The 26,372-nt window shown below is 40.2% G+C and overlaps 1 protein-coding gene and 1 pseudogene across 1 annotated transcript in view; one reads left to right on the top strand and one right to left on the bottom strand.

Annotated features, from left to right (window-relative positions):
- The window catches only part of ZPBP (zona pellucida binding protein), a 192,346-nt gene that overhangs the window by 84,557 nt on the left and 81,417 nt on the right, over nucleotides 1-26,372 (top strand). The window contains exons 4-5 of the mRNA XM_056138230.1: nucleotides 614-763; nucleotides 3,186-3,404. Coding sequence (XP_055994205.1) covers nucleotides 614-763; nucleotides 3,186-3,404 — 369 coding nt within the window. The remainder of the gene's footprint in view (nucleotides 1-613; nucleotides 764-3,185; nucleotides 3,405-26,372) is intronic.
- LOC130045382 (translation factor GUF1, mitochondrial-like) lies at nucleotides 7,275-8,973 on the bottom strand (annotated as a pseudogene).

Genomic DNA, 26,372 nt, shown 5'->3' on the forward strand with positions numbered 1-26,372 from the left:
GTTTCATCTTTCCATATGAACTTTATAAGCTTACTGAGGGCATAATTTATCATAACATATGTATGCATTACCTGAGTGATAGTATAGTATTGAAGGCACTTGCCCTGCATATAATTCCCCCCAGGTATGACCCTGGTAACACATATGATCTGATGAGCACTATCAGGAGTGATCCCTGAGTACTGTTGAGCGTGCTGCCCCTCCCCACCAAATGTAGAAAAATAATAGAAATAAGTAAAAATAAAACACATATCTCATTAAAATATGTACATGCAATCATATATGATTGTACGTGTTGTGTGTGTGACATATATAAATAACCAGTTCCAGGCAAAGACCTGATATGTATATGTCAGTGTTAGCACCTTATTATCTGGATAGTCATACATTTGAACTCTGGTTAGTGATAGTCTGACACATAGGTGGTTATTCTGGCACCTGCTGTCCTCATATGAAATTATTAGTTATGCTCCAATTCATTTTAGTGATTTTGGTGGTAAATTCTGATTATTTTACTGTTTAGAAAATACTCTGTAGTTTGAAAAGTATCTCATGAGAGTATCCAGTCTCATTTCATTGAAGCAACTAATGATGAGTCTTATTCCTTTATTAGAAAACAGCACGGTACAAGTAACAAACACAGGAAGCCTTATATTCCAGAACTTTGAGGAGAGTATGACTGGAATTTACACATGTTTCCTTGAGTATAAACCCACTGTGGAAGAAGTTGTTAAAAATTTTCAACTAAAATATGTTGTATATGGTAAGAAGAATACTTGTTGCATCTTAACATTTCTTAAGGTTTTCAAATGTTACATTTTTAAGAAGTTTGTTATAAAGACACTGGAGGGGAACTGTTAAAGAATCAAACTAGGAAGGCCCTAGGTGAAAGATCTTTGGTACTGTGGTGGTGGTGCAGTCAGTGTATATGTCAAAGCTTAAGCGTGATCCCTAATATAAACCATGTTGCTTCAATAAATAAAAAATAAAGTATGTATAAGAATAGTGGAAGTTTGTTAATTTAGTCTACTTAAAGAAAAGTTACTGTCCTCCTGTATATTTTTCTAAGTACTTTGTAAGAGGTTAAGGAAAAAGATAACTTATCTTCGGGGGAATGTTGACATATACACAGATATACACAGATAATTTAAGTCAATGAGTGAAGGAATGGAATATAGAAATATTTTAGCATGTTGTGATGTCACCGTAGTTCATACTACTATAAATTCTAAGTAGCATGATTTATAATATACTCCCAGACATCCAGAAAGAAATATAATTTTGTGCAGCTATAAAATCCTTTCTAAAATGATTTCTTCTTTTGAGATTAGGAGAGGTGAGTTAATAGGGAATAATTGAGAGCACTTGTGTTTAAATACCATTTCATTTGGAGGACCATTGTGTTATTATATATAAAATAAATCCCCATCAAAATTCCAATATCTGTGATTATCTACCATACAATGTCATAAGTTACAAATATAACTTAGAATCTTAAAATAGAGAATATTCTAAATCATCCCTGTAGACTCCTTTTAGGAAGGCAAAAAACAGAAGAAGGATCTATAATGATGAAAGAATAGATCTGGATGACTTTCTTTAAAGACAAGAGAGAGGAGGGGCTGAGAGATAGTACATTTAGTAAGGTACTGGCTTTTATCACATTAACCAGATTAAAACCCTGGTGGCATCCCAACTAATCCCTGAGATCAGAGCCAGTAAACAGCCCTGAGCTCAATGTGATGTGACCCCAAAACAAAGAAAAATTAATAAAGACAGAGATAGGAGAAAAAGCCAAGGTATGCTGCCATTAAGAGCTAGAAATGGCCCCAAACTTTATTTCCTTGTATGCCTTCCTAAAGAAATCTGGCTTGATTCTAGTCTTGGAAGATTAATTTTGGGCCTTTTATATAAAAACTCTAATAAATTTTTGTTATTTTAAATCTTTAAATTTGTGATTATTTGTTATGGTAGTAATAGAAAACAAATACTTTTTTTGTATCTGAGTTGCAAATCTAATGATAGAATTATTAGTAGTTTCCTCATAATTTTGATCACTTAGAAAAGAAAATGAAGACAAATTTTATGAGAAATTGAATTAATTTTACTAAAGAAGTAATTTGTTAAAATTTTGTTATGCCACATGTCATTATTTTAGTTATCTTGTTTGTAAAAATATGTATTTTAAAATTTCTTCTAAAGGTATATTTATGGAAGACAATAAATACTGATTTTTAAAAAAATTTTATATGAATTTTTTTACTTTTACTGCTGATATTTTATGGTTTTCAATCTGGGTTTTTTCTTTTATAGTGTGTGTCACTCTTTCTTCTTTCCATGTCTCATAATTTTTTTTTCAAAAATTGGTCTTGTAAAAAAATATATAGATAAATCATTCAGCCCTACCCTAACTCTTTAAGACCTGTTAACATTTTTGTTTAACAAATATCTAGATTATTTAAGATAAATTTGCTTTTCATTTCATCACACCATTACAGGTGTTGAATATCTGATTTGACAACTTGCTGTATGCTTATAAGTTTTATATTTTTTGCTTAATTTTAGTGAGATTTTGAAATGATAGAAAATGCTTACAAGTCTGAATATAGTAGAGGAATTCAAGAAAATTTATTTGTTATAATATAATTTTATCTATTGTTAAAAATTATATGACTTATTTAGCGGTTTATTCAACTTTTAACATTATTAAAACTTCAAAGAGTTTGACCATATTGGCTTAAGACACACTCTTGGGTTAGAAACTTAGATTGAAATTTTAGGGCCAGAATCCCTCTCTAATCTTAGTTTTGATAACTTGGCATGCGACATAACAAAATTGTATCCCTTAATTTTCTCATGATACAAAAAATATTGTCGGAAAATAAAATTAATAATTATTTCAATGATAAGGTAAAGGCCCTCCCGTTGATCGTCGATTTGCTCGAGCGGGCCTAGTAACGTCTCCATTGGAGACTTTGTTGTTACTGTGTTTGGCATATCGAATGATAGGTGAAATTATTATAAGTACTTTACATGCAATTTTCCATTCAGTAACTGCTAGATAAGTAATTGTTAGATAATAGGTACGTAAAATCATACTAGCAATATGAACAATTTCTCTTGAATAGTCTAAATATATTTAAGTTGCTAAAATAATCATTTCTATTATTCTCTGTTTTTAACAGCCTATCGTGAACCTCGTTACTATTACCAGTTCACAGCTCGATATCATGCAGCTCCCTGTAATAGTATTTATAATATTTCTTTTGAGAAGAAACTTCTCCAGATTTTAAGCAAATTGGTCCTTGATCTGTCATGTGAAGTTTCCCTACTTAAGTCTGAATGCCATCGTGTTAAAATGCAAAGGGCTGGTTTGCAAAATGAATTGTTTTTTACATTTTCAGGTAAGAATAAGTAGTTTTTTAAAGAAAAAAATTAAGAACAAAAAGCATTTTTTATGGACATATAAACTACCAGAAGTATTTTAGAATGTAAATATTGCAAATCTCCTTCATATTCTTTATTTTCATTAAGTTCATAAATCCCCCAAATTAAATCTGAGTGATAGATGTATTGAAGTTGTTTCTCTTCTCTCTCTCTCTCTCTCTCTCTCTCTCTCTCTCTCTCTCTCAATTTATTTATTGAATCGCCGTGAGAATAGTTACAAAGCTTTCGTGTTCGAGTCTTGGTCGTACAATGATCAAACACCCATCCCTTCACCAGTGCACATTTTCCACCACCAAAACCCCCAGTATACCCCCCATCACACCCCTACCCCTGCTTCTGTGGCAGATAATTACCACATTGCTCTCTCTACTTTGATCACATTCAATATTTCGACACCAGTCCTATCATTATTTTTTGGATTCTTCCCCCAACACTCAGACCTACCAAAAAGGCAACATTAGACAAATTGTTTTCTATGGCTGGTTATGAATAGCATATGATGTCGCACAGCTGCAAGAGCAGCCATGTGATCTTGGAATTCTAAAATTTTAATGATTGGGTCTAGAGATATTTCTACCAAGAGCCACTCAGTTTTGATATTTGTTTGTGTTTCTCTGGGATCATGAACTTTACAGAGCTTAATAAGTAGCCAGGAGGACTATTTGTGGGCGGCATCAGAGGTCCCATGGGGCAGGGGAGGAGAAGGACTGGCTCCTCTCCCATCCCGTGAGGTCTGGCATGTATCATCACTGCTGGCCCATACCTAGATTTTCCAATGAGCTTTGGAAGATAGCGGCCGCCGAGATCCCCAGGAAACAGGCAGAGGGCCAGCACCTGCTCCCATCTGGGGTGACCTGGTGAAGGAGGTCTAATGCAAAGTCTGGAGGCATTTCTGTCGAGAGCCGCTCAGTTCCAAGATTCATTTGTGTGCCTCTGAGATCATGAATTAGAAGCTTAATAAGTAGCTGGTAGGCCGTTTATGGGTAGCATCTCAGGGTCCGTTCAGGCCGGGGAAGAGAAGGACCGGCTCTCTTTATTCTCTTGAACAACTTAAAGTTTATCATTTATGAAGAATGGAATATAATATCAGTTATATTTAGCATACTAATAATTTTAATTTGTAAAATCATCAATTTGTAGTAAGATATTAGAGAAAAGAGCAGACATTTTTATTTTTAGTTATTTATAAACAATTCTTTTAAAGAACCTCTTTCTTTTATTCTGCTTTTTGAGTCACACTCGGCGATGCACAGGGATTACTCCTGGCTCTGCTCTCAGGAATCTCTCCTGGTGGTGCTTGGGCGACCATATGGGATGCTGGGGATCAAACCTGGGTCGGCCACATGCAAGACAAACACCCTTCCCATTGTACTATTGCTCAAGCCCTGAGCAGACATTTTAAAATAGAATTACCAAGATACACAGTCAGAGGGTTGTTCATGATTGGGTTTAGTCATACATTTTTCTAACACCAATCCCTTCACCAGTAATTTCCCCGCCATGTCCCGGTGTCCCCATCTCTTGTACTGTAGTTTGCAGTACTTTTACTGAAAGGTTATCCTGTGTATCACTTTACCTCCTTTGAGTCACTCAGTTCTTGCCCAGGGTGATCATTTACAAATATTGTCAGGATGGTTCCTTCAAAAGAGAGAACATTATAACAATTTAACTTTTATTTTCTTTTTTTTTGAAGTAAAGCAGATTTTATTTGGAGGCCTTTTGAAGGTGTGTGTGTGTGCGTGTGTGTGTGTGTGTGTGTCTGTGTGTGTGTGTGTGTAGCGGGGAAGGGAGAAGAGAGGAGAGAGGAGAAAGATGCTCAAGACAGAACATGGCCCTTTCCAAGGGTGGAGAGAGCCCTTACACACATCCCAGCATTAGACATGAAACTACACATCTCAAGAGGGGAGATGCAGGTGACACATGTGCTTGGCCACAAGAGCACTAGTAGCACATATGCTCAGGCAGCATATACGCCAATTTAACATTTCTTAATAATTTCGCATGAGGTCATTTGTTTTCTTGAAAACAAAGAATTGGACTTATGTTTAAGGAATTTAGATTTGTAAAGTGCCTTGTTTCTTTAGTTTTGGGGCACACCCAGTAGATTTCAAGGCTTGGTTATATTAAGGGATTACATCTAGAGTGGAGGGGTCGGGAGGAACAGGGAGCACTGGAGCGATAGCACAGTGGTAGGGTGTTTGCCTTGCGCTCAGCCGGCCTGGCCAAGCCAGTTTCGATCCCTCCATCCCTCTCGGAGAAGCCCGAGCCACTGAGAGTATCTCACCCGCACGGCAAAGCCTGGCAAGCTACCGGTGATGTATTCACTATGCCAAACACAGTAACAACAGGTCTCATGATGGAGACATTACTGGGCCCGCTTGAGAAAATCGATGGACAATGGGAGGACATCTAGACTGGCTCAGGGGACCATAGGTGGTACTGGAGATTGAACTCCAGTCGTGTACTTGCAAGGCAAGTGTCCTACCCTCTATGTTACTGTTCCAGTATACCATAAAGTGCATTTATGAATGATCATTTAGAAATAACCATCATGTTTTTAGGTCACAGTAGCATAGGTTTCATTCTTGTTTTTAACTGAAATGTCCTTTTATTGCCCCTCCTCCTTCCCTCCCTCTCTCCCTCCTTCCCTTCCTCTTTCCCTTCTATTTCCTTCCTTTTCTTCATCTTTCCTCCCTCTTTCCATCCCTCTTTTCCTCCCTCCCTCCCCCTTCCTTCCTTCCTTCCTTCCTTCCTTCCTTCCTTCCTTCCTTCCTTCCTTTCTTCCTTCCTTCCTTCCTTCCTTCGTTTCTTCCTTCCTCCCTTCCTCCTTTCCTCCTTCCCTTCTATTCCCTTCCTTTTCTTCATTTTTCCTTCTTTTTTCCCTCCTTCCCTCTTCCTTCCTTTCTTCCTTCCTTCCTTGCAACAATGAATGCACACACACAAAGCATGTTCAGTTGTTTCATTAGAAAAATGCGAGCAAGATCACTATGCTTCATTCCCTTGAAAAATCATTATTGCTTCCTGCAAAGTTGGTTTCAGAGCTATGGCCAAAGCTGTTGTTTTGCCATGAAACTCTGTATATTGTCTTTATATCTAAATGGTAGGTTAACTGCTAGAGTATTCTTGATGAGGTACCAATTAAATTGTATTTTTTAACTATCTCACCAATTTCTTTTGGCCCTCATGATCTCACTTCAGGAAACTCTTTTGTAAATAATTTTTGTGTTTAATCTCACAGCTTTCAATATTCTATATCTTTGGATTTTATCATTTCTATTATGACATGTCTTGTAATGTTTTTACTTGGGTCTCTCTTGGCTGTGATCTTTCAGACATCTTGAATCTGGTTGAATGTGTTCATCAACTTTGGGAAACCTCTACTATTTTTTCTTTGACATTTCCTCTTCTTTCCTCAGGAATTCCCATGATTGTTTAAAAAGAATTATTCATTTTTTTATAATGGAATAACCTTGAGACACAACATTATAAATCTGTTCATAAATGAGTTTCCTTCATGTAGTGTTCCAGAACCATGTTTTCACCAGTGTCCCTTGCTTTCCACCAGTATCCCCAGTGTCCATCCCTCTGCCAGCCCTGCCAGCCTGTCTAGGGCAGAAATTTCTCTTTCTGTCTTTTATTTTTTCCTTTCAGGCATTTAGTTTTGCAGTACTGTTACTGAAAGTGTATCATGTTGTTACTCTTTAATTTATTCCATAGTTCTTTTGTTTACTATTTATTTTGAAGCCATTTTGTTGTTGGTTTTTATTTTTTGGTCTTCTGCTATTTTCTTTTCTTTTTTATGCAAATGCACTATATTTTTCCACCAATTATTTACCAGCTTGTGTTTTCAGAACTTTTATAAAGCATCTTTGGGAACTTCAATATTGCCAATTTCCCTCATTTTTTTCTTTCCTTCTGCATGCCTCTTCAGAGGTTTCATTTTTTGAGTAATATTGCCACCATACCATTTTGTCAAAACATTTTTTCTGTAAGCTTTCACATTTTCTCTTGCAATGATTTTACTTCCAATAGCAGCTTGAATTGCTGTTTCAAAGAGCTGCCTAGGAACACAATCCTTCAGACATTCACAAATAGCTTTACCAACAGAGTATGCTTTATCTTTGTGTACAACAGTTGCTAGCTTGTCTACAATATTTCCATGCAACAGAATGTCCATTTTTACAAGATCAGCAGTCTGATAGCCTGCATCTTTATAATCAAAACTAGCATATCCAGACGACAAGGATTTCAAAGAATCATAAAAATCCACTACAGTTTCATTCAAAGGGAAGAGATACTTAAGCATAACTCTATTTTGATCAATAAATAACATATTCTTCTGAACTGTTCTTTGAGACTGGCAAAGCTTCATTATTTTTCCAGCATATTCATCTGGTGTGATAATGGTTCCTAGAACAACAGGCTCCAAATATTCCATTACTTTTGATTTATCAGGGAACTGAGCAGGATTGATTATAATTTCTTTTTTCCTATATTCCTTTATCAATTTTGCTGATGAAAGAATAGCTTTATATAGAACATTAGGGTTTGTGAAAATAACAGAAGCATTATATTCTTGTTCTAGTCACTGATTAAAAACTTCCATATGCAAAAGTCCAAGAAATCCCAACCTCCAGCCAGCCCCAAGGGCAAGGCTACTGTTGATGAACTGTCACACTGGAATCATTTAAAGTCAGTTTTTCTACTGTACTCTTAAGGTTGTTTTATTCGGACTCATCTGTGGGGTACATTCAGCTTATGAGTTGGATGCTCATTAGGATTTAGAATTCCTACTTCATTAACTTCATATGTTTTTTGAGTATGTGCAGATACAATCTTACCTCCTTTGAAAACCATTTCATCAAATAATGCAACATAGGTTATTACTCCCCTATACTGATCAAAAATGGAATCAAATACCAAAGCTCTTAGAGGATTTTTGCAATGTACTTTAGGCGAGGGTATTCTTTCAATGACTGCCTGAAGGATACTTTCAACATTTGTTCCAAGTTTAGCAGAAATCTTAATACATTCATCACCTGGAATATCAAAAACTTTTAAAATTTGCTTTTCAACCCTCTTAGGATCAGCATTCTTTAGATATTGTTTATAACGGGAATTATTGATAGTTGTGCTTCAAAGGCAAGAAAGAAATTTGCTACAGTTTGGGCTTGAATACCCTCATTTGCATAAATTACAAGTAAACACCTGGCAAGCAGAAAGTGACCTAGACACTTCATAACTAAAATCAACATGGCCTGGTGTATCTATAAGATTTAAAAAATACTACTTTCCACTTACAGAAGAGCGAGGCTGTCCGTGCTTTAACAGTGACTCCTCTTTCTCATTCCACTTGCAATTTATCAAGAACTTGCTTATTAATTTTTGTTTTATCAATTGTCCCCGTTAGTTCCAGGAGTCTGTCAGCCAGAGTGCTTTTGCCATGATCCTCATGTGCAGTGATACTGAAGTTTCTAATATTTTCAACAGCAATTCTAGACATCAGCTTTTTCCTTGCGCTCCGCAGAGCTGCACCCCCGACTTGGAGTCAGTGACAGCGCGCGCAGGAGCACTAGCAGCCAGGGAGTCGGGGCCGCGGTGGCCTGCAGAGCGCCCGCGCGCCCGCGCCACCAGCCCCAACCAGTGATGATCCACATGCCCCCGTCGCGTCGGGAGACAGTCCGGAGCCGCGACCACGCCATGACCCGCGGCTCGCTTTGGTCGCGGGACCATCTCCGCTAAGACGCCCACTGACTCGATTCAGCGCTGTCCTCGGAAACATACCAGTCCAAGACTCAGTGGGCAACGTTAGTCTGCATAGCTCGCCTGGGCACCCTAGTGACGCAATGACGTGCATGACCAGTCTTCTGCTCTTCTCTAGAGATTACCTACATCTCATTTCGGAGTTACTCTACTGACTGGGATTTTCGTTGCTTTTTATTTTTTTTTATAAGTGCACCTACCAAACTATTTGTCTTTTTTTTGATTATAAACTTTCTTATTTCTGACCTCATACTTTCTTGTTTCTTTGAGCTTAATAATATCTTCAACATGTTCCTCTAAAGTATTTATCGGAAAGATTAGAGATGGTTTCTATTTATCAAGTCTTCCAGGCTTTTCTCTTCACTCACTGGCATAGTGGGATTTTGTGCTGCTCTTTATTGTGTCTGTTCCAGTCTGGGGATATGTTTTCCTAGTTCACCTCTCATGTCCCCTGCCAGGAACACAAGGGAACCCAGGTTGGAGTTCATCTTTTGCTTTCTTATCATAGCTATCCTTACCAAATTTGCTATTACTAGTTGCTTATATTTTCATGCAAGGGTTCCAGGAAGGTCACTACAACCAGCTGCAATTTATAGTTCTATGATGTTTTACTACCACATTCTTTTTTAACTTTTTTAACTTTTACCACATTCTTTTAACTTTTACTGCCTTTGTGAGTTTTTGTGAGACTAACACATTGGAGCTGGGAGTAATTTTGTGTAACTATGGTTGTGCTTGAGGAAGCCAAATTAGTGTAGAGTGCTTTCAGTACAAGATTTCAATGTTTATTCTTCACAAGATATGAAGAAGGAGTGTCCCAGCACTTGCTGTGTTTTTTTGTTTTATTTGAGGGAAAGACACGATGACTTTATAGTATAGATTCAAGTTAGGCAGTGAAATGCCTCCCAGTTTCTTCATTTTCAGTATAATTTGGGCTCTGTGAGGACTTGCATGGTTCCACACAAATTTTATAACTGACTGCTCTAAGTCTTTGAGAATGTCTGAATTTGAATAGGGAATACGTTGTATCTATTCCAATCCATGAGCATGGACCGTTTTTCCATTTCTTAAGATCTTCAGTTTCTTTCTCGAGTGCTTTAAAGTATTTTATAGTATAGATCTCTCACCTCTTTTGTTGATTCCCAAGTACTTGATGTTTTTAGACAGTATTTTAAATAAAATATACACTTTGATTTCTTTGTCTTCTGATTTATTATTTCTGTACAGGAATGCACCTTATTTTTGTGTACTGACTTTGTAGCCAGCATCTTTGCTGTATTGGTTTGTTGTTTCTAGGATCTTTTGAGTGGACTCTTAGGGGTTTTCAATGTATATCATCATGCCTTCTGCAAGTATATATAGTTTGACTTATTCTTTTCCAATTTGTATCTCTTTAATTTCCATTAACTAGTTCTCCTAGCCTCTGTTTTCCCTGACTATGGATATTAGTCTTCTATCGTATATGTTTTTATATATACCAAAATGAATACAGTCATTCTATATCTGTCTCCCTCTCCTTCTGACTCATTTCACTTAGCATGATATGTTCCATGTCTATCCATTTATAGGCAAATTTCATGACTTCATTTTTCCTAACAGCTGCATGGTATTCCATTGTGTAGATGTGCCATAGTTTCTTTATCCATTCATCTGTTCTTGAGCACTTAGGTTATTTCCAGATTCTGGTTATGGTGAATATTATACAGTGAACATAGGAGTGCAGTTGGTGTTTCTGCTGTGTGTTTTTGGATCCTCAGAGTATATTCCTAGGAATGGTATTGCAGGCTACAATGGGATCTCAATTTTTAGTTTTTTTGAGAAACATCTATATTGTTTTCCAAAAAGGCTGGAGCTGTTGGCATTCCCACCAGCAATGGATGAGAGTTCCATTCTCCCCACATTCACACCAGCACTGGTTGCTTTTGCTTTTTTTTGAGATGATAACTCATTGTCGGGCTAGAGCGATAGCACAGCGGGTAGGGCGTTTGCCTTACAAGCGTCCAACATGGCCGACCCGAGTTCGATTCCTCCGCCCCTCTCCGAGAGCCCGGCAAGCTACCGAGAGTATCTCGCCTGCATGGCAGAGCCTGGCAAGCTCCCCGTGATGTATTCGATATGCCAAACACAGTAACAACAAAGTCTCCAATGGAGACGTTACTGGGCCCGCTCGAGCAAATCGACGATCAACGGGAGGGCCTTTACCTTTACCTTTAACTCATTGTCGTCTTGATCTGCATCTCCCTGATGATTAGTGATGAAGAGGATTTATTTATGTGTCTTTTGGCCATTCGTATTTCTTCTTTTATAATGTTTCTTTTCATTTCATCACCCCAATTTCTGATGGGATTGGATTTTTTTTCTTGTAGAGTTCAGCGAATGCTTTGTATATCTTTGATATTAACCCTTTATCAGAATGGTATGAGTAAATATCCCTTCTCATTACATAGGCTGTCTTTTTATCCTGGTCACTGTTTCTTAAAGGTACAGAAGCTTCTTGGTTTAAGATAGACTCATTTGTTTATCTTTGCTTCCACTTGCTTGGTCAGTGGTGTTTTATTTTTGAAGATATCTTTAGCTTCAATATAGTGGAGGGTTTTGCTGACCTTTTTTTCAGTATACCTTATGGATTCTGGTTTGATGTTGAGTGTTGGAGTATAGCTGTAAACATTTTAGAATAACATTGGTGTGTCCTTCCTCCCTTGCCATAGAAAGCTTGGGTTTAAGTGCTCTGGAGACACTGCCATTCCTCTGTTTATCTGTAAACTCGTCTCTGTGCACTCTTCCCCAAGCAGTTAATCACTTTTCCCCCCTAATCAGATTCTGTTAACTTGTAAGATGAGATTCTTTTAGGACATTGAAATTGTAAGTTAAATATTGCTTTTCTCTGTCCTTTTCATAGTTTACTTTAAAGCAATGTCCTTTCTGTATGGACACAGAAAGACAGTTAATATGTCTTTGTAACTTGGGAGTTGATTGACTCCAAATAATATTTACTCCTGGGCATCTGCTATCTTGACTCAATTGCCCTTAGTTCCTAGGGCAACCCAAAAGCAGGATCCTGACGAGGGACTGAATGGACCCAGGGCAAGCTGTGAGCTACCCTGGCATTGAAATGGGCCAGGCCAAAGCACCACAATACTCAACTATAAGTTGAGGGCATGATCATGGACAAATTCTGTCATGATTCAAAAGTAACGATGAGACTAGGATCTTGCTGGTGTTAGGAAGACTAACCTGGCCTGAGGACTGCAGTCTCTCTCTCTCTCTCTCTCTCTCTCTCTCTCTCTATATATATATATATATATATATATATATATATATATATTGCTGAATATATAGTGAGTTGTCCTCAGGAAGAACCAAACCTTAAGTTTATATCTCTTACTATGCTCATACAGAATGACATTGCTAGAAATATTAGAAGTAGATTTATAATTGTTTAAGTGGATTACTAGCTGAGGAAAGAAGTGACACACCCTCGTTGGGATCTAACCCTTGAGTGGATTGCCTAGTAATCTGGAGTAATATCCTTAGATGAGATTTTATCCTTGAGTTAATTTCCTGGAGGAGTGGTTTTACCAGGTCTTTGTAGATTTATTAATGTTCAACCCACCTTGTATAACCACCCTATGTGATTGCTATATAAACTAAGACTGTAAGATCAGAGTGGGCTTGGGAGAGAGAGAGAGAGAGAGAGAGAGAGAGAGAGAGAGAGAGAGAGAGAGAGAGAGAGAGAAAGAGAGCGAGAGAGAGAGCGAGCGAGCTGCTGGCTTTTGAAAAACACCCGGTTGAAGTCTGGTTGAGGTCTTTAACTTATTTTGATCTGTCTTTTGTGCATGGTGTTAGATAGAGGTCTGAGCCTCTTTTTTATTTTTTTAACACATAGCTGTCCAGTTTTACTAGCACCACTAGTTGGAGAGAGAGAGAGAGAGAGAGAGAAAGAGAGAGAGAGAGAGAGAGCTGCTGGCTTTTGAAAAACACCCGGTTGAAGTCTGGTTGAGGTCTTTAACTTATTTTGATGTCTTTTGTGCATGGTGTTAGATAGAGGTCTGAGCCTCTTTTTTATTTTTTTAACACATAGCTGTCTAGTTTTACTAGCACCACTAGTTGGAGAGAGAGAGAGAGAGAGAGAGAGAGAGAGAGAGAGAGAGAGAGAAAGAGAGAGAGAGAGAGAGAGAGAGAGAGAGAGAGAGAGAGAGAGAGAGAGAGAGAGCTGCTGGCTTTTGAAAAACACCCGGTTGAAGTCTGGTTGAGGTCTTTAACTTATTTTGATCTGTCTTTTGTGCATGGTGTTAGATAGAGGTCTGAGCCTCTTTTTTATTTTTTTAACACATAGCTGTCCAGTTTTACTAGCACCACTAGTTGCGGAGGCTTTTTTTTTTTGCTACACCTCATATTTCTTGCTCCCTTATCAAAGATTAAATGATCATATATTTGAGGGTCTGTGTAAAGATATTCAGCCCTATTCCATTGGTCTGTAATGTCTTTTCCCAATACCATGGTGTTTTAATTATTACCCCTTTGTAGTACAGTTTGAAGTTAGGAAAGGTGATGCCTCTCATGATTTTCCTCCCCAAGAATTTATTTAGCTATTTGTGGGGTCTTACTGTTCAATATAAATTTCAGGAGGGTTTGATCAATTTCTTTGAAGAGTGCCATGGTTATCCTTATAGGGATTGCGCTGAATCTATATAATGTTTAGGGGGAATATTGCCATTTGGAGATGTTAATCATTCCAATATATATACAAGGCTATTGTTTTTAGGAGATTCTTGGTAGAGGCTTTAGGGTTCTCTGTGTACAGTATCATGTCATCTGCAAATAGTGGGAACTTGATTTCCTTCTTTCCTAACCGGTTGTCCCTAATATATTTTTCTTACCTAACTGCTATTGCAAGTGCTTCCTGTACTATATTGAACAGAAGTGGTGAGGGTGAGCAGCCTTGTCTTGTTCCTGATCTGAGAGGGAAGGCTTTAGTTTTTCCCTGTTGAGGATAATGCTTGTCATGGACTTGTGGTTGATGGCTTTGGCTCTCTCCAGGAAAGTTCCTTCAGTTCCCATTTTGCTGAGAGTTTTCATCATAAACAGGTGCTGGATCTTGTTAAATGCTTTCTCTGTGTCTATTGATATGATCACATGGTTTTTATATTTTCTTTTATTGATATTATGCATTATATTGATTAATTTGCGAATGTTAAACGTTCCTTGTATCCTGAGGTGAATCCCCTTGGTCATGGTATATGATTTTTTTGATGAGTCTTTGAATTCTCTTTGCTAATAATTTGTTGAGGATATTTGTATCCATGTTCATCAGGTGTGTTGACTGGAAATTTTCTCTTTTTTGTGGTATTTCTGCCTGCTTTTGGTATTAGGGTGATATGTGCCGCATAGAAACTGTTTGGGAGTGTTAGTGAGTCTTAAATTTCCTGAAAAAGCTTGAAAAAGAACTGGCAATGGTCCTTTGTAAATGTGTGAAAGAATTCACTAGTGAATTCATCTGGACCGGACTTTGGTTTTTGGGAAGATTTTTGATTACTGTTTCAATTTCCTTGACAATGATTGATCTATTCAAGTATTCTACATCTTCTTTATTCAGCCTTGGGAGGTCGGAGGAATTCAGAAATTTATGCATTTCTAAGTTCTCTTGTTTTGTGACATATGTTTTGTGAATATAGATTTTCAATGTAATCTCTGATGATATTTTGAATTTCTTTGCTTTCTGTTGTGATGTTCATCTTCATTTCTGATTCGGTTTATTAGGGTTCTCTCTTTCTTTGTAAGTCTTTCTAGTGATTTCTCAATCTTGCTTATATTTTCAGATAACCAGCTCTTAGTTTCATTGATCTTTCAAATTTATTTTTGGGAATCCTTGAGTTCTTTTTGATTTCTGCTCAGGTTTTATTATTTCTTTCCTCCTTCCTGGTTTGGGCTATTTTTTTTGTTGGTCATTTTCTAAGATCTTAAGCTGTGAAATCAACTTGTTGACATTTTTCCTTCCTGATAAACACTATCAAAGCTATAAATTTCCCTTTAACACTACTTTAGCTATATCCCACAGATTCTGGTAGCTCGTGTCTTTATACTCATTTGTTTCTAGGAATCTTTTGATTTCTTCCTTGATTTTCTCTTTAACCCACTGGTTGTTAAACATTGAGCAGTTTAATTTTCAGGTGTTTGATTTAATTATCCATTTCTCTCTGTGATTAACTTCTGTATTCAGTGCTTCATGGTCTGAAAGGATAGTTGATTTAATTTCTATCTTCCCGATTCTATTAAGATATGTTTTGTGACCCAGCATATAGTCTACTTGAAAAATGTTCCACCACTTAATCACTTAACTTCCCGTTAGTCGTCGATTTGCTCGAGTGGGCGCCAGTAACGTCTCCATTTGTCCCTGTCGCGTGCTAGTGTAGCCCAGTGGCATCTGTTTGCTCCGGGAACATGAAGGGCCTCAAACCGATCGTTCATGATCTTGACGAAGAAGTCTGACCATCTGGTAGGTGGGCGGCCACGCGGTCTCTTGACATCCCGTGGAATCCAATCAGTAACAGCTCTAGTCCAGCGGTCGTCTTTAAATCTCATTACGTGACCAGCCCATCTGATTTTCGACACCTTGGCAAATGAGACAGCGTCCCTGATTCTTGATCGTCGAGGGATGTCAGAAATCCAGATTCTTTCTCTCATTTGAGTGAAACGTGATATTCCAAGCATAGCTCTTTCTGTTCTTCTTTGGGAGACCTGAATAGCGTTCTCATCTTGTTTGCATAGGGCCCAGGTCTCTGAGTCATATGTTAATGCAGGAAGAACAGTGGAATCAAAGAGATGTGCCCGGAGCCCGAGGTTCTTCGTCCTCTTAGCTATTTCTTCGACATTCTTGAAGGCGTTCCAAGCCGCTCGCTTCCTCCTGCGCAGCTCGGGTGCCAGGTCATTTGTCATGTTGACCTCTCGACCTAGGTACACATAGCTGTTGCATTCGGAGATGGTCGTTCCGTTGAGAGCGAATGGGGCGTCAGGAACGAGGCTGCTTCTCATAAACATTGTCTTCGTAAGATTCAGCTGTAGTCCTACCTTTCCACACTCATGGTCAAAGTCGGCCAGCATTTGTGCCGCTTGGCTGATGTTTGGTGTTATTAAAACGATGTCATCGGCAAAGCAGAGGTGGTGTAGTTGCCGACCATCTATCTTCACTCCCATTGCTTCCCATTCCAGTCGTCGCATGACGTTCTCGAGGGTGGCACTGAAGAGTTTCCGAGAAATGGTATCACCCTGCCGCACCCCTCTCTTGACATCAACGATCACTTCTTTGTAGAATGGTGAGATCCTGGTAGTGAATCCGCAATACAGCTCACGGAGGATCCTGATGTATATTGGGCTTGAATGCCCTGATTGGCTAGGGCTTCAATGACCGCTTCCATCTCAACAGAATCAGAGGCCTTCTTTAAATCAATGAACGTTAAACAGAGCGGCATCTTGAGCTCCCGAGAAACCTCAATGAGCTTGGTTATCGTGTGGATATGGTCGATGGTGCTGAATCCTTTGTGGAACCCGGCTTGCTTGCATGGTTGTCCTTCATCTAGTGTTCTGCTAATCCTATTTAGGATGACTCAAGTGAACAACTTGTAGATGACAGACAATAGGCAGATCGGGCGATAGTTGCCAATGTCATGGATGTCTCCCTTCTTGAACAGTAGTACGGTCCTGCTGGTTTTCCATTGGGACGGAACCTTGCATTCAGACAGGTAGCGAGTGAAGAGCCAAGCCAGTGTATTGATGAGTACTGATGGCAGGTTCTTCAGGTGTTCAGGTCTGACCTTGTCTGGGCCGGGTGCTGTTTGTTTCTTTACCAACGAAATGGCGTGTCGGATTTCGGAAGGGAGAACATTGGGAACGACATATCCATCCTGTGGAATTTGGTATGTCAGCAAGTGAACATGACTATCAAAGAGATTTGAGTAGAAGTCATGGATAATCTTCTCCATTGCCGTTCTGGAGGATGTGATGGATCCATCAGGACGTCGGACAGTCATCTTGGTCTTGTAGTTGGCGAAGGACAGGCAGGTGTTACGAATACTTTTCCCGGCTTCTGCCGCATCTACCAGTACTCCTGCTCTTCTCTCTTTGAGGTCTTCCTTGATCGCATCTCTGCACTGCTTTGTGAGCTCGGACGTTAGCTTGCGGTTGCCTGAGGCAAGCGCCAAACCACGCTGGCGAATTAGCTGAAGAGTTTTCGAAGACAGGCGTTTTTTTGTGGCTATCTCTCTCTCTCGGCGTTCCTCGCACATTCATGGAGGTGCTGAACCAGTTGATCATATTCCTCGTCAATGTTGTCAACAATGGCATCTTCCCATGTTGCCGCAATAGTACCAAAGAGTTCCCAGTTGGTGGTCATTCTGGGAGTTCTCTTTTTGAACTTTGCAGCCCTTTCTCCCCGCTCTGTGAAGTAGAATTTTGCACAAAGGAGACGGTGGTCCGATCCCGTTCGAAATTTTGGGACAACAGCGACATCAGTCAGGCAAAACCGTAGATTGAATATGATGTGCTCTATTTCATTGTGGAATCGTCCACCGGGAGACTCCCATGTCCATCGTTTAGATTCTGCCTTCTGGAACTGTGAGTTACCATGAATGGTCTTGGTCGACATGATGAACTCAGACAGTCTCTCACCCTGTTCGTTCCATTGTAGGCCATGGGTCCCGATGTGAAGTTCTTCAGCTGATCTTCTCGGTCCTATCTTGGCATTAAAATCACCCACAATGATCTTGTAGAAGGTGTGGTCTTCTTTATGTTCCATGTGCACTGGAAAATATGTGTATTTGGTTTGGGGGGATAAAAAGCCCTGTATACATCTATTAGCCCTCTCTCTTCCATTTCTTCCTTTGAGCCAGTACTTCCTTGCTGAGTTTCAGTCTTTTTGATCTAGCAAGAAGTGGTAACGTGGTGTTGATGTCTCCGACTGTTAACTTGTTTCTTAAGGAATCTTTTTATTTCTTCCATGATTTCCTCTCTGATGCAGCTGTTACATCTCAGCATGTTTCTCGGTCTACAGGTGTTAGAGTTTCTCCCCATATCCTTTTTATGGATAATTTTTGTTTCCACAGCATTGTGATCTAATTGGGTAGTAGGTTTGATTCTAAGTTTGTGAAGTTATGTAGTTTAGAATTATGTCTTAAAAATGTGATCTGTCCTGGAATATGTTTAATGTGCACTAGAGAAGATCACACATTCAGTGTTTTGAGGGCGAAAGGCCCTGTATACATCCACCACTTCAGTCCTTCTTGCTTCGCATTTGGGGATCTGGTTTATTCACTGATATTCTGTCTGATGGCTCTATCCAGTGGTAATAGTGGGGTGTTGAAGTCTTCCACTGCTACGTTGTCATCCACGTGTTTCTTTTGGTTTGTGAGCTAAAGCCTTATAAACTTTGCTGATCCAACATCTGGTGTGTATATATTGATTAGAGTTAGTATTCCTGGTCTTTTTTTCCCTTGATCAATAAGTAGCATCCATCTCTGTCTCTAATTACTTTCTTTAGATTGAATGCAATTTTTTTTATATGTGTATGTCCATCCTAGTTCTTTTCCCCTCTATTGACTTGCATAATTGTTTTCATCCTTTCATTCTGAACCTGTGTCTATACTGTGATTTTAGATGTGTGTTAAGGCGCGGATCGTGATCTCCCTTTAATGACAAAGAGACTCCAGAGACTGCAAACAGCAAGCAAGGTTTATTGTAAGACTGGCTAGCCAGGGTCAAGCTGCCTACACAGACACGCAGGTCAGTTAGGTGAGGCAAGACCCCGAACTTCTTCAAAGGGTATCTTATATAGGCCTTCACTGGCCTTTACAGCAAAGCCCGCGCATTTCATAGCCAGTAGATTTGTAACAACATATGCTTTCTTAACCAATCCAATTAAGGGTGCATCACTTCTTAGCCTATAGTTTAAAGATCAGCATTTTGCGTCGGTGCTTAGGAACTGGCAGGTTTTTAAGGCAGTCCTGGGTCTTGCAACATGGGTCTTATGAGAGACAACCGGTTATCTTGTCTGACCCCCACCCTTCGAGTACCTGTATCTGAATTCCTTGCTCAGGGGCAGAAAAACCAGTTATTTTGCAGTGCAGGTTCCTATAAAGCGGATCTGAAAAAGTTTATCTAGACCTGTTCCTTGAAAAACAAGTTATTTTGCAATGCAGGTTCCTATTAAGCTAAGCTAAATTAATTCTGGTGGTAGTCCATTTTTGGGCCTGTCTCTTACATGTGTTTCCTATAAACAGCTAATAGATGGATTTGTTTCCTGATCTAACCCAGCACTCTGTGCCTTTTGATGGAAGAATTTAGTCTATTGGCATTCAAGGAAATTAGTGATATAAAGGGCTGTTCTGCCTTTTACTGTGTAGGGTTTCTAATGTCCTTGAGTATTATTCACAAATTATTTTTTTTTTTCAATATTCTGTAGCACAGCGGTAGGGCGTTTGCCTTGCACGCAGCCAACATGGCCGACCCGAGTTCGATTCCTCCGCCCCTCTCGGAGAGCTCGGCAAGCTACCGAGAGTATCTCGCCCGCACGGCAGAGCCTGGCAAGCTCCTCATGACGTATTCGATATGCCAGACACAGTAACAACAAAGTCTCCAATGGAGACGTTACTGGGCCCGCTTGAGCAAATCGACGAACAACGGAAGGGTCTTTACCTTACGTTACCTTTTTCAATATTCTGTAAATGAGTGCAGTAATTCGATGCCACTCTTCCTCTGACTGATTTCACTTAGCATGAAACTCTTCATGTTCATGCATGTATAAACAAATTTCATGACTTTATTTTTCTTAGAGTCATGCAGTGTTCCATTGTGTAGTTTCTTTATCCATTCATCTGTTCTTGGCCACTTGGGTTGTATCCAGTCTTGGCTATTGTGAAGAGAACTGCAGTGAACATAGGAGTGTAGATGGCTTTTCTGAATTGTGTTTTTGGGCCACTAGTGTATATTCCCAGGAGTGGTATTATTGGGTCATATGGTGTTGGAATACAAGGAGCTTAGGTTTATCAGGTTGCACCCATCTCAGTGCTCCCGAGTTACTCCCATTACTTTATTTGTCTGTAAACACTTTTATGCTCTCCACCCCAACCAGTTAATTAGCTTTTCCCCTAATCAGAATCTGTTAATTTGTAAGGCCAAATCCTTCTAGGACACTGAACTTGTAAGTTAATATTGCCTTTCTCCTCTCCTTATGTCTTTTGAATCATTTACTTTAATGCAGTGTCCTTTTTGTATAGATACAGGAAGATAATATTATGCTTTGTAATTTAGGATTTAATTGACTTTGAATATTATTCACTCCCGGGCATCTGCTTTCTCAGCTTAAGCCTCAGTTGCCCTCACTTCCTAGCGCCCCCAAGAGCAGGGTCCCGATGAGGTACTAGATGGAACCAGGGCAAGCGGGTAAGCTATGTGCTACCCTGGCATCGAGATGGGCCAGGGCAAAGTGCCATGATTCTTAACTATAAGTTAGGAGTTTGATCATAGACAAATGCTCTCATGATCCAAAAGTAACAACGAGACTAGGACCCTGCTAGGGATAGGAAAGATATCTGGCCTGAGCACTGTAGTGTGAGATTGAGATGGCCCTAGGAGAGCAATTCTATAAGCTTAAGGTATTTCCTTCTGTGTCCATACAACATGATTTATATTATGTATGATGTAGGCAGGTAGATAGGGAAAGGCTCTCTGCAATGAAACAAAGTCTCATAGAAGAATTCTAGGACCGACCCACCCTGTGGACACAGAGAATAAAGACTTGATAAGACCATCCCCAGACCCTGAAAATATGGGCCTCCTCCCCATGAAATTCCTCCTTTCTGAGAACCCCCTTTCAATCCGGTTGACTCCAGCAACCCAGCCCCAAGGAGACCCCAGGACATTCCAAGTCAGATGATTCTCGAACCCCCTTTCAGTCCGGTTGACTCCAGCGACGCAGCCCCAAGGAGATTCCAGGACATTCCAAGTCAGATGATTCTCGAACCCCCTTTCAATCCGGTTGACTCCAGCAACCCAGCCCCAAGGAGACCCCAGGACATTCCAAGTCAGATGACTCTCGAACCCGCTTTCAATCCGGTTGACTCCAGTGACCCAGCCCCAAGGAGATTCCAGAACATTCTGAGTCGGAAGGATCTATAAGAGCCAGCTCAAGAGCCCAGTTGGGGCTCTCTCCACCCTCGGAGAAGCCCGCGTTCCCTCTGGACGCGTTACTCTCTCTCTTTTACTCTCCATTCCCCCGCTTATCTGCCTATCCCTTCCTCTCCCTCTCCAAAAGCCTCCAAATAAAACCTGTTACTTCACTGCTCGTTTACTCCTGAAATTCTTTTCTGCGAGCGAGACAAGAACCCCAGAAACCTCGGGTAAGGCTTGGGACTGGTCTCTCCTTTCCTGCAAAGAGCAAATTCTTGCCCCAGCTTGAGTCCGTGGCTCCCCGAGCAATCGGGTGGCGGGGATTAACTCCCGTGCCGAGAAGATCAAGCGGACTTCAGGTGTGGCTTGACGGCCACCTCGTGGGGCTGGCGGGGCTCAGGCCCGTGCCGAGCAGGTGCTCACTGCAGACTTTACCGGTCCTAGCCTACCCAGGGTTCCGGGTGGCAGAGGCGGGTGAGGAGAAAGTGGCTGTCTTTTTCCTCCCCACTTCACATAAGTCACCTGTGGGGCCCACCGACATCATGTATGCTTATACATTTGTTGGACAAGGAGAGGAGAAACACACTCAGGGGATTCCGTCTAAGGTGACTTGATCTGCTAAATGAGAATCTGTCCTAGAAGCAGCTTTCCTGAGTGTCCTGACTAGTTTGGATGAGACTGAACATTTTTCCCCTTTACTGCCTTCAGTAAATAATTTCAGTATATTGTAAGAGGCAGTTTTCCTTTTCTCACAGAAACATAGTTGGTCTTAGATATGCAGATCTCAGGTGCTAGCCAGGTTTGATCTTTGGGATATAGATTCCAAGCTCTAGCCAGGCTAGTCTTTGGGATGCAAAGCTCAGATACTTGTCTTTGAGATGTAGATTCCAAGCTCTAGCAGACTGGTCTTTGGGATGCAAATCAAAATGCTTGTAGCTTGTGAAAGTGATGTCCGTGGGCCCCACAGGTGACTTATGTGAAGTGGGGAGGAGAAAGACAGTCACTTTCTCCCCACCCGCCTCTGCCACTCGGGACCCAGGGGTGCTGGGTTCTTGTCTCGCCTTGCAGAAAGGAATTTCAGGAGTAGACAAGCAGTGAAGTAAATAGATTTTATTTGGAGGATTTTTAGGTATGGAGGGAGGGAGAGGGAGTGAGAGAGTAAAGTTAGACACGAAAGCATGAAAGTACACATCTCAAGAGGGGAGATGCGGGCGACACATGTGCTCGGCCACGTGGGCGCAAGCAGCACATGGGCTCGGGCTTTGTTCAAGGTGGCCTTTATAGGGTTTCTCCAACCTGCTCCCACGTGGGGCTTCTTCCCAGGTAAATGTCCCGTTGCTAAGGAGGTTACCAGGGAGGATGGGAGTGGTGATGGTCTTCTTTGAAATTCCTTTCCTGGCCTTTTGTTCCTAGAGGAGCTTCTTTGGGTCTGTTGCTGGAGCCAGGTGAGGGTCTTATCAAGCCTTAGTTCCTGTTTTCCTATTTTCTGCAGGGCTGGCTTTTTGCCTCGGGAGGGAGCCCTCCCTGTCTACCTGCCTACATCAGAAGTGCTTGTGAAAGGTTTCAGTCTTGGTTTTGTATCTTCTTACCAGAAAATTGCTGGCCTGCATATGTAACAGAACAATGTATGTTTTGCCCAATGTTCTTTCTGTAACTCCTTTTGATGACATCAACTGTTTTGTGCCCTTTAGAGGTACCATGATCTATATAAGGAGATTTTTGGGGCTTTCTAGAGAACACGTGCTTGAGAGAATCTGGGCCCTCCATGACATAAATTTCTTCCTTGTAATAAACTGCTACCAAGGCCAACCAGCCTGGCCCTCGTTTCCTCCCTTCGCCTGCCTATCACGCTCTGCCCATTGCCATCAACCTCCCTGGAGTGGGGGAAGGGCATGAGACTACCGAAATTGGGCGGCAGGAGAGATAGGCCGCTGCCATCTTTTTGTGTTTACACAATATAGAACTTCAATTTCTAGTTTTTTTTGTGGAAGGTTCATAGTATTTTCCAAAAAGTCTGTACCAATTGTCATTATCCTAAGCAGTGAATGAGCTCCTTTTACTCTGCATCCACACCTGCATTGGTTGTTCTTTTTGATCTCATTGGTGTGAGATAATATCACATTATTGTTTTGATTTGCATCTCCCTGATAATTAGTGATATAGAGAACTTTTTGGTTCTTCATTTTGGCCATTTATGTTTCTACATCAAGGAAGTTTCTGTTTATCTCTTATTCATTTTTTTTTGATAGAGTGGTATACCTTTTTCTTATTAACATCAACTAGTGCCTTATATTATCTTGAATATAAACTATTTCTCAGATGAGTGTTGGGTAAAATATTTTTCCTGTTCTGTCGGCTATCTTTGTATTCTGGTCATCATTTCCTTTGAAGGGCAGAAACTTCTTCATGTAGTATAGTTTCATTTGCTTATCTTTGCTTCTTGCTTGATCAGTGGAGTTTGATCTTTAAAGGCCTTTAACTTTAATATCATGGAGAGTTCTTCCTACATTTTCCTCTGTGTGCCTCATGTGCTTTAGGTCTGATATCATGGTCCTTAATCTATTTTGATTTGATTCTTGTGCATGGTGTTATAAAGAGGTCTGTGTTTACATTATTGCATGTAGCTGGCCAGTTTTTCGAACACCACCTGTTGAAGAGACTTTCCTTGTTTTACATCATGTATTTTGCTCCTTTGGAGCTGGAGTGATAGTACAGCAGTAGGGCGTTTGCCTTGTGTGCGGCAGGCCTGGCCCAGCCGGGTTTGGTTCCTCTGCCCCTCTCGGAGAGCCCAGCAAGCTACTGAGAGTATCTCGCCTGCACAGCAAAGCCTGGCAAGCTACCCATGGCATATTCAATATGCCAAACACAGAAACAAGTCTCACAGTGGAGATGTTACTGGACCCACTCGAGCAAATTGATGAACAATGGGAGGACAGTGACAATGACAGTGACCACTTTGTAATACATTTGGAATTTGGGGAAAGTGATGCTCTCATCTTCCTTTTCCCAAGACCTGCTTTTTGGGGGGTGAGGTTGTTGGGTATTAACCCTAACTGTTTTAGGCTTCATCAGTGAATTGCCCCTTTTCCTCCTCCCAGAGAAGCTTGCTGTGCTCTTGTGAGCATCCTAATTTAGTTAAATTTTATCTTTCATCTTTTCTTTGTGTTTTACCTCTCATTGTTACAGTTTCCCAAGTCCATCTTGGTTACTTATAAATTAAAACTTTCTCGTAATTTTGAACTTTGTATTTGTAGTGCTTTTGCATTTGAAATGCTGTGTATTAGTATCTTCTTTTCTATTTCCGCTATGGCCTTTTTATATTTTACTATAGTAAAATAGAGTAATATTACTCTATAGAGTAATATTCTTTCCTTAAACACAGAAAGACCTCAGTGCTATGCTCCTAATACCTGGGAGTTGATTGACTCTGAAATATATCTACTCATGTGCATCTGTCATAATTGGTTCACTCAGGCTTTGGTTGCTGTAGTTCCTAATATTCCAAAATGGAGGTCCCAGTGGGACTGGGATGGACGAGTGATGAGTGGCAAAGCTACCCCGGCATCCAATGGGACAGTCTAGAAAGCATAAATGAATGGTTTTGATTAAATCTGTTATGATTTAAGAGACAGGACCCCCATGGGAAGGACAAGCTGAACTGGCCTGAGGACTTAGTCTGGGATTTAAGTAAAAAGTCTTGCTTGCTCTCAGAGCCCACAGAACTAAGTTTTGGGATCTTTATCTCTTACTAGGTTTATCCAAACAGTTGCAAGAATTGATAAGAAATAAACTTAATTGTTGAACATATACAACTAGAGGGAAAGACAAAAAGCAATGTAGATATCTCAAGAGTATCTCCTTGAATTAATCTCCCCTAGAGATTTGCCTCTGCTAAAATGTTTTATCTCTGTAAATGATCAATCACACATATGTTCTTTACCTTAAGCCCTTCCAGATGTTCTATACGTATGCTAACAGCTGTGCTTTAAAGGACCATCTTCACCATCAGTCTGTGGTCCCCCTTCTCTTTGTCTCTCTGCTGGGGAGGACAGGAGGCTGCTCTCTGCCACCTGAATGCAGTTTGCTGCAGCACCCATGCTCTTTTAGCTCATGGGACAGGGGCTGGGGTGGGAGTAGGGATACTGTTCCATTTGAATTTCAGGAGCTTTTTATCTATTTTTTTGAAAACTGTCATGGATGTCCTTATAGGGACTTTGGCTTTGGTGAGTATTGCTGTTTTGATGATATAAATCCTCTGGATCCATGATGGGGGGGGGGGGGGTGCTTTTATATGCTTATGTCCTCTTTTATTCCTTTAAGTAGTGTTCTGTAATTTTCTTTTTATAGATTTTCCACCTTTTTACTTCACCTGATTCTGAGGTATTTGATTTTCGGAGAAAGAATTGTGAAGGAGTTGTGTTTTAAATATCTCTTTCTTTTATTTCATTATTTGTGTATAGAAAAGCCATGAACTTTTGCATATAATTTTGCAGCCTTCAAATTTACTATACAAATTAATTGTTTTTAGAAGCTCTTGTATAGAGTTTTTAGGATTTTCTTAGTATTATGTAATCTGCAAATCTAGCTTAATTTCTTCCTTTTCTATCTGGATGTTATTAATATATTTTTCTTGCCTAATTCCTATGCCAAATACTCTCAGTACTATATTTATTAGAAATGTGTGAGAATCAGTGATCTTGTCTTTTGCCTGATTTTGGAGGAAGAGCTTTTAGCTTTGCCCTGTTGAAAATAATATTTGCTGTCAGCGTGTGGTACATGGCTTTGACTCCATTGAGGAAACTTCCTTCAGTTCCATTTTGTTGATAGTTTTTCTCATGATTGGGTGCTGGATTTTTTTCTAAAGCGTGACTTTACAAATTCGTGTGCAGGGGCTGCTGAGATGACTCCTGTTCTTTCAGTGGCCCAGAGCTGTCTGCCATCCTCCCCAGGCCTCCCCAGCAGAGAGACAGAGAGACAGAGAGATGGGGGACCACAGCATAAGG

Source organism: Sorex fumeus, unplaced genomic scaffold, assembly GCF_029834395.1.
Source record: "Sorex fumeus unplaced genomic scaffold, SorFum_2.1 ptg000128l, whole genome shotgun sequence".
Lineage (NCBI taxonomy): Eukaryota > Metazoa > Chordata > Mammalia > Eulipotyphla > Soricidae > Sorex > Sorex fumeus.